The sequence below is a fragment of the Oncorhynchus mykiss genome, chromosome 18, assembly GCF_057628025.1.
Source record: "Oncorhynchus mykiss isolate SJ-2025 chromosome 18, ASM5762802v1, whole genome shotgun sequence".
In the NCBI taxonomy this organism is placed as follows: Eukaryota; Metazoa; Chordata; class Actinopteri; order Salmoniformes; family Salmonidae; genus Oncorhynchus; species Oncorhynchus mykiss.
In genome coordinates this window covers 12,557,819-12,567,132 of record NC_143039.1, presented here as the reverse complement: position 1 = coordinate 12,567,132, position 9,314 = coordinate 12,557,819, and the positions used below count along the sequence as shown (strand labels likewise).

General features: G+C 46.3%; 1 protein-coding gene across 1 annotated transcript in view; it reads right to left on the bottom strand.

The window, feature by feature from the left end:
• Positions 1-224: 224 nt before the first annotated feature.
• The window catches only part of LOC110513142 (uncharacterized), a 44,392-nt gene continuing 35,302 nt past the window's right edge, over positions 225-9,314 (bottom strand). Inside the window, exons 8-9 of the mRNA XM_090209464.1 lie at positions 4,857-5,102; positions 225-4,208 (exon numbers count right to left, since the gene is read on the bottom strand). Coding sequence (XP_090065590.1) covers positions 3,154-4,208; positions 4,857-5,102 — 1,301 coding nt within the window. The 3' untranslated portion in view covers positions 225-3,153. The remainder of the gene's footprint in view (positions 4,209-4,856; positions 5,103-9,314) is intronic.

The following is a 9,314-nucleotide window of genomic DNA, read 5'->3' as shown; positions in this document are numbered from 1 at the left end:
ATGCATCCTGCTCTGATAACCACTCATTCACTTTAGCATCACTTAACCGGCTACCTGTTTCTTCGGCTATAGCTCTCTGTAAACGTTCCTTACCCCCATAAGACCCGGGGTTAGAGGGATTATAATAAATGTTTTTCAACATCTGCTCCGCCATCCTTCTTGCCTCTCTGAGGTACAATAACGTTAATGAGCCACTTTCAAATAACGACAACATTTCATTTTCATTATAGAATTATTTTATTCATGCATCAAGTATTACGTATACAGACAATTCAGGATTGTCTGTATATTCAGTCCCAGTTTTCTCAACGATCACAGCATGCAACACCCTGTATATTTGGTTTTGAGTTACAGACTTGTGTCGCTGAACTTTGAAAACACACATGTCAGATATATAAGCATATAAACAACAAATATGATACACGTTACAATTAAATGGTGTTTCAAACAAGTAAAATCTTAGACAAAGTTGTTTCTAGTTCTTCAGAATCATCCACAACATGATTCATGATTTGTTCCATTTTCAGCACACGCTCTACATTAACCCAGGCATTGTGTGTTGTGTAGAACGATACATCGTTCACTTTATTTTCAATAATCTGATGCATAACATTTGTAAGTTCTCTCAAAAGAAGACATTTATTTATTTATTATCTAACATCGTATACACATAGTTGCCCATTGCATTACATCTAAATAACAACATGTCACTCGGTCTCTTGGGGTTTATTGAGCCAGAAAGTCATCACATCAGCCACCACAACTTCCCGGTATTTATTGTCGTCCAACAGGGTGTGTCGGATTTCTTTGAGTTTATCGTGGATGTAGATTGCCTCCTTCAGTTCATGTAGGAATGCCGTGGTTACCAAGTAAACTCTGGGGATAGACGGCACAAGACCCATAGACTCCAGGGCTCTGACCAGCGATGGTATAAACCTGCAGGACCACAGTCTTTTCACCAGCTCCTCAAATTGGTTGAAGAAGTAGTATCTTGGCGGGTCATATACGGCGCTTGCTGGGGTGATTGATCTCACAACCGATGCATTTCTCTTATATATTCTCCAATCACCACGTCTAGAAGTGTGGCTACAGAGGCCTTGATGGTGTCCACAAAAATAGTACTGACTACCCCATCAAACACGTCCTCAGGCTGCGTACATGTAGGGGGTGTCGTGGGTCTCGCCAGGGGGGAGTAGAAAGCCGGGCTGCGAGGCATAGAGTCCTTAGGGTCTGGCCCCCATGTCGTATCGGAGTCCTGGTATGTTGTATGAATATCCATGGTGTATGATGAAATGAAGAACTGGAGGCTTTAAGGGCACTACTTTTATTGTTGAACCAGTCCTTTGGGTATCAGGGCGTGGTTAACGCAACCGCGTACTTAGTTTTCTTCGGAGGCTGTCCCTTCTGAGGATGTACCTTCTTGGGGCTCCTTTGAATCATAATCCTCAGGATTCGTATATATTATGCACTTCTTTACATGAACAATGCTCTGCCGCTGTTGGCTCTGTACAAAGAGAGCGTCCAACAGCTGGAACATTTTCAATTCCATTAGATCCCAAATTTGAAAAGGAATAAGCATGAGCAACCTAAAATCCCCTCCATCACAAATGTTTTGGTTGCGGGTTTCCTCGTTGCCGAAATAGAACTCCACGTAGCCACATGGAAGTCCATTCTTTCTTTGTATTTTCACCCTGTGAATTTTTCTTCCTGAGGAGTCAGGGGCACCTTGAACAAGCTATACCCCCTTGGTGATAAGGCTCAGTTCGGGACACACAACATTGCGAAAAACCGTCCAGTCTTCAAGCCCGTAGTCCACTCCAGTCTGGTCTGTATATTCTTCTCCTTCGGCTACCGTATAGAGGTTCACTCTACAGGCCAGGTAATCAAACCGATACCCCGATTGATGTCCATTAGACATCAGCACTTGATCTTTCAGCGTAGTTGCGGGCGGTATTTGGGTTCTATACACACTTAGAAACCGCTTTTTTTGGCGCATCGTATATTGTGGCTTGATACTTGGCCCTTTCTCGATGTTTCAACCGAGGTCCTGCTTCCGTTGTTACAGTCATCACAGCTTTGCCACTGATCACAAAATCCATGCTGATTTAAAAAATCTTGTTTAGTGTTCTGAGGACGCATGTCTTGTTCTGGGCTTTATTTATAAGGCGTCTGCCAACCCCAATACCCCAGGACATTCGTGTTTCATAGACAACAACCCTAAGGTCAATAAAACAGGAGGTGGGGGGGTCAAACTCTTTGAAATGGTCATCCCCCCAGTTCAAAGAGGCCACTAGACAGCAATCATCATGACAACTTCAAAGGCATTATATACATATTGTCGCACTCACTCCAAGGCGTGAGAACAGGAACAGGATGAACATATATGGGCATAACCACGCAATCACTTCCCGCCAGGATGTCCTTACCGGATGCCCAAATATGGGCATGCACATGTCATCCGGACATAGGGTCATAAATCAAACGTTTAACGTGTGCCGTCTACTTTATTCTCTCTCACACCAAAACTGACAAGGTGCACACTGATCAGTAAAGAGAGACTAACATTATATAATGCTCCCTTTCCTCTGCATTGTTCTCTCACAGTGAGAAACTATAGGATTACAATAGTGTTCTACACTTTCTTCATTTGATCAAATTCAATGTTGCCAATTATTTAATGACATGAGAATTAAGTGGAGTGTCTAATCTTAGCTGGTCTGAGAGAACTGATGAGGCCTGTCCTTTATGTATACATTTGTGTCTTTTTAAATGACCCAATCTGTAGAACCTCTTCCCACAGTCAGTGCAGTGATAAGGCTTCTCTGAAGTGTGTATCCGTTGGTGTGTTTTTACATTGCCCAATTGGGAAAAACTCTTGCCACATTGAGAGCGGAAATAAGGCTTCTCTCCTTTGTCTTTTCTCTAATGACCTTAAAGCTCAGCTGGTGTTTTAACATTTCCTACAGTCAGATCAGTGGTAAGGCTCCTCTCGTGTTTCCTTTGGTGTCTTTTTAAATGGCACATTCAAGAGAAACACTTTCCACAGTCGGAGCAGGAGTAAGGCTTCTCTCCAGTGTGTGTATGTTCAGGTCATTTTAAGGTGTCCGGACGAGAGAAACTTGCCCCACAGTCAGAAAAGGAGTAAGGCTTCTCTTACTCCTGAGAGAAACTCTTTTCAAAGTCAGAGCAGGAGTAAGGCTTCTCTACTTTGTGTATACGTTCATGTTGTTTTAAGGTGCCCAGGTGAGAGAAACTCTTTCCACAGTCAGAGCAGGAGTAAGGCTTCTCTCCTGTGTGTATACGTTCATGTTGTTTGAAGTTGCCCAGTAGAGAGAAACTCTTTCCACAGTCAGAGCAGGAGTAAGGCTTCTCTCCTGTGTGTATACGTTCATGTTGTTTTAAGGCACCCAGTTGACGGAAACTCTTTCCACAGTCAGAGCAGGAGTAAGGCTTCTCTCCTGTGTGTGTTCTCTGGTGAACTTTTAGGTCAGTTGATGTTTTGAAGCATTTTACACAGTCAGAGCAGAAGTAAGGCTTCTCTCCTGTGTGTATACAATCATGTTGTTTTAAGGTGTCCGGACGAGAGAAACTCGCCCCACAGTCATAGCAGGAGTAAGGCTTCTCTCCCGTGTGTATACGTTCATGTCGTTTTAAGGTACTCAGTTGAGAGAAACTCGCCCCACATTCAGAGCAGGAGTAAGGCTTCTCTCCTGTGTGTATACGTTCATGTCGTTTTAAGGTACCCAGTTCAGAGAAACTCGCCCCACATTCAGTGCAGGAGTAAGGCTTCTTTCTTGTGTGTATACGTTCATGTTCTGTGTGTATACGTTCATGTCGTTTTAAGGTGTACCAATTTGAGAAACTCGCCCCACATTCAGAGCAGGAGTAAGGCTTCTCTCCTGTGTGTGTTCTCTGATGAACTTTTAGCGCAGTTGACGTTTTGAAGCATTTTACACATTCAGAACAGGAGTAAGGCTTCTCTCCTGTGTGTGTTCTCTGATGAACTTTTAGTTTAGTTGATGTTTTCAAGCATTTTCTACATTCAGAGCAGGAGTAAAGCTTTTCTCCTGTGTGTATTTTTATGTGTATTTTTAGCTTAGATAGACATGGGAAAATCTCCTCACAATGTGTGCAGTGGTGAGACCTCTTTGCTATGTGATCTTCCTGTTGATGCTCTCTGGATATAGAGAATGTCTCAACATGGTTTCCTGTGTGAACAATATCAGAACAACCAGTCAATTGGTGTGATATACATGTATATCAAATGTACTTTATGAAGCTCTTTTTACACAAGTTGTAACAAAGTTCTTTACAGAAACCAACCCAAAATCCCCAAAGAGCAAGCAATGCAGATGTAGAAGCACAATGGCCACGAAAAACTCCCTAGAAAGCAGGAACCTTGGAGGAAACAGAGAGGAACCAGGCTCAAAGGGGTGGCCGGTCCTCTTCTGTCTGTACCGGGTGACATATGTATTCATATCAGTAGGCTGTACAATACAGGGGAATAAAACTATTCTAAAAGTGGGTAAGAGATGAAAGCTAAAAAAAGGGGCTTGTCATCCTCTACTCACTATCACAAGAGTTAGTAACTACACAGACTCACTTCATAGAACTTTAAACACTGGCAGTTGGTCTACTTCACTTCTTTAGTCTACTCTCTGATCACTCCAGATAGCTCAGTTAATAAAACAAATGCTGGCAATACTGGTGTCAAACCATGCACATCTCAGTAGCATGAAATAACATCTACCTTCTCATTGAAACAGTTCATCATGAAACAGCTCTACTGCAACTTTTCATACACAGTGGGAAGTTGGAATGAACAACAAACTTAGTTAGATAGAACCTGCTCTTACCATGATTAACAGATTTCCCAATCTTCTCCTCCTCTTCTTCATCTTTAATGTTGACATTCAGCTCCAGTGTTTGACTGCTGTCTTCCAGCTTCACTGATGCCATCTCTGGATCCTGCAGTGCAAACTGGGCTCCACTGTCACTATCAGGACCCAGTGACAGTAGGTTTGGACTCAGTGTGGAAGGAGAGAGGCAGGCTGGGTTTGTCATTACTGTTGATGTTACTGGCCTCAGACTTAATTCTAGTCCTGTAGTAACAATGAGAAACAGAAACAAATGTTATTGTCTTGACAGTTCTGGCACTTTCTTTACTCTCTAAAAATATATTATATGTTCAATTATCTAATTCAGTGCTTGACTTGGACTGAAATGGGTGCTGGTACTGTTTATATTTAGGCACAGGAGCTCCACAATACTGATGAGCTAATATTCTATAAGAGGAACTGCCACGACTTCCGCCGAAGTCGATCCCTCTCCTTGTTCGGGCGACGCTCGGCTGTCGACGTCACCGGTCTTCTAGTCATCGCCGATCCATTACATGTTCAGTAATCAACCCTCTGTTTCCCACATGTATGTGTGCGTGTTAGTTCTATGTTGATGGCTGGTATTTTGTTGCCGGGCTAAGTATCGCTCTCGTCTTCTGCCTCTCAGGGAAGGCCCTGGAGTGGGCCAACGCCTTATGTGGGGGAAGAAGAAGCTTGTTGGACCACTTCGGGATTTCACCCGCCGCTTCCGGGCAGTCTTTGACCACCCGCCTGAGGGTAGAGCGGCGGGTGAACGTCTCGTACACCTGAGGCAGAGGACGAGGAGCGCACACGAGTTTGTGATGGAATGACAGGGCCCTGATCGATCACTACCGGTGCAGTCTGCGCGAGGACGTCCGTCGGGAGTTGGCCTGCAGGGACACCACTCACATTCAACCAGCTGGTGGACCTGTCCATCCGGCTGGATAACCGCGGACATCCAGATCGGGGTCTGTCAATTCCATCCCCCAGCACCACCGCCCATGGAGCTGGGAGGTGCTGCACTTAGGGCGACCGGAGGCGGGGCCATTCCATGCACCATCTGTGGTCGCAGAGGGCACCCTGCCGGTCGGTGCTGGGGAGGTTCCTCTGGGAGTCGAGGCAGCAGGCGCGAGGACGTCCGTCGGGACACTCTCGTGTCAACCCAGGTGAGTAGGGGTTTCCATCGGTGCTGCTACAGTGGAAAGCCTAGACCAGGTCTCCACTGTGCGCATCCCCTCTGAATATACCGATTTGACTCAATTACCACCCCATCGACGGGGGGGGGGGAATTGTGCGATAAATCTCCCGGTAGACGCAGCACTTCCCGTAAGATCTGACTCCCACCACGGTAAAGAAAGTGCAGTGGTTTCTAGGGTTTGCCAACTACTACTGGAGGTTTATCCGGGGCTTTGGTCAGGTAGCAGCTCCCATGACCTCACTGCTGAAGGGGTCGGCTGAGGCGGACAGGGCTTTTGGTCACGGCTGTTTACCTCGGCTCCCGTGCTGGCGCATCCGGATCCCTCTTTGGCGTTCATAGTTGAGGTGGACGCAGGTCCGAGACTGGGTTAGGACCCGTGCTCTCTCAGCGCTCAGGTATGCCACCAAAGCGCCGCCCCTGTGCCTTCTTTTCGAAGAAGCTCAGCCCGGTGGAGCGAAACTATGACGTGGGGGACCGTCGTCAAGACCTTGAAGGCGTGGAGACATTGGCTTGAGAGGGCTAAACACCCTTTTCTCATCTGGACTGACCACCGCAATCTGGAGTACATCCGGGCGGCGAGGAGACTGAACCCTCGCCAGGCAAGGTGGGCCATGTTCTTTACCCGTTTTGTTTTCACCCTGTCCTACAGACCAGGTTCCTAGAACGCTAAGGCAGATGCACTGAGGACATAGTATCTGATCGAGGTCCCCAGTTCACATCAAGGGTCTGGAGGGCGTTCATCGAACGTCTGGGGGTCTCGGTCAGCCTTACCTCAGGTTTTCACCCCAAGAGTAACGGTCAGGTGGAGAGAGTGAACCAGGATGTGGGTAGGTTTCTGCGGTCCTATTGCCAGGACCGGCCGGGGGAGTGGGCGGCGTTCACACCTTGGCCAGAGATTGCCCATCCACTAACCTCTCCCCCTTCCAGTGCGTACTGGGGTACCAGCCGGTTCTGGCACCTAGTGCATCAGTGCCAGATCGAGGCTCCTGCGGTGGACGATTGGTTTAGGCGCTCGGAGGAGACATTGGACACCGCTCATGTGCACCTTCAGTGGGCCGGGAGGCGTCAGAGGACTGGCACAGACCGCCACGGCACACCGGGGCTCTCGACCCTCCACCTGCCCCTCCACCTGCCCTGCCGGAAGCTGGGCCCGCGGTTTGTGGGGCCATTCAAAGTCCTGAGGAGACTGAACAAGGTTTGTTACAGGTTACAGCTTCCCCCCCGATTACCATATAAACCCCTCGTTCCATGTGTCTCTACTCAGGCCGGTGGTGGCTGGTCCACTCCAGGAGTCTGAGGTGCGGGAGGTTCCTCCTCCCATTTGGACATCGAGGGGGACCCGGCGTATGCAGTTCGGGCCATACTGGACTCGAGGCGTCAAGCGAGGGGACTTCAGTACCTTGTGGAGTGGGAGGGGTAAGGTCCGGAGGAGAGATCCTGGGTGCCAGTGGAGGACGTATTGGACCCGTCGATGCTGCAGGAGTTCCACCGTCTCCATCCGGGTCGTCCCCGAGGCCGGTGTCGGCGCGCGGCTCAAGGGGGGGTACTGTCATGACTTCCACCGAAGTCAGTCCTTCTTCTTGTTCGGGCGGCGCTCGGCGGTCAACGTCACCGGTATTCTAGCCATTGCCGATCCACTTTTCATTTTCCATTTGTTTTGTTTTTTTCACACCTGTTTTCAATTCCCCCATTACAGATTCAGTATTTAACCCTCTGTTTCACACATACATCTGATGGCTCGTATTTTGTTGCCGGGCTTTGTATGAACGCCAGTTTATTCGTGGTACCGGTATATTTCACGGACCGTTGTATTGTTTCTATACCCGTGTTTTTTCGTGTATTAAATACCTTGTCCACGCATCTCAACTCTCCTGCATCTGACTCCTTTTCACCAGTTACCCAAAGCCTTGACAGGAACATGAGCTCAAACAGTGACATTTGAGGTGCCGGTTCTCTGCTCCAGTGAGCTCCTGTCCAAGTCAAGCACTGATCTCATTTCAATGGATCAGATAGCTAAACATTGACAACAAAACACTAATTCATATCACAAAGTACACACTTTAAAATTAGTCTACACAAACTAAGTGCACTTAAACTAAAGTAGATTTCCCCAATTCACATAAATGGCAAAAACACATTTAGTATACGTTTAGTTAACCTGGTCTTCACTGTATTATTTTAATCAAAAACCAATTGTATTTCCCGTTCACACCATAGTAACATTTATAGATAAAGATAGTAGCAACTGAAGGTGTCTGACTATTAGTACACATGTAGAAAACTGATGATCATTACATTAAGCTTCAAAACTGGAGTGTGACCATGAAATTGTCTCTCTGCACCAGCACTGAAGTCCGTTGGAGCAGACAGAGTGGACAGCTCCATTTTACCAGCTCGTGAATTTTACACAAAACCAATGACATGCTAAACAAACTCAGAAAGCTCAAATACTTGTATTCTTTATTAAAACTACATTGAGGAAATTATGTACATTTATTCAGACAAACCAAAAGATTCTAGCTATGTGAATTGTAAAATAGTTGATCACAATCACTCGCTTTCACACAAAAATAAAACATCTCTTTTATTTATTTAATTATTTTTTAGAATGAGGCTGTAACGTAACAAAACGTGGGAAAAGTCAAGGGGTCTAAATACTTTCTGAATGGGAGAGGGGATACCTAGTCAGTTGTACAACTGAATGATTTCAACTGAAATGTGTCTTCCACATTTAACCCAACCCCTCTAAATCAAAGAGGTGGAGGGGGGGGGGCTGCCATAATCGACGTTCACATCTTCGGTGCCCCGGGAACAGTGGCTTAACTGCCTTGCTCAGGGGCAGAATCACATTTTTACCTTGTCAGCTCGGGGATTCAATCCAGCAACCTTTCCTCCACTCACTATCACAAAGGTTAGTAACGACACAGACTCATTTCATAGAACTTTAAAACACTGGCAGTTTGTCCACTTCACTTCTTTAGTCTCCTCTCTTAACACTCCAGCCCAGTTAATAAAACAAATGCTGGCAATACTGGTGTCAAACCATGCAAGTGTCAGTAGTAGTGATGCACCGATATGACATTTTTTGCCCATTCCGATATTTTCCTTGACAAAAAAAACAGCTACCGGGTATTTACATTTTTTGCGGCCTTTTATGCATTTTAGTACAGTTAAATAGTTAACACACACACAAACACACACATGGACGCAGCAGTCTAAGGCACAGCATCTCAGTGCAAGAGGTGTCACTACAGTCC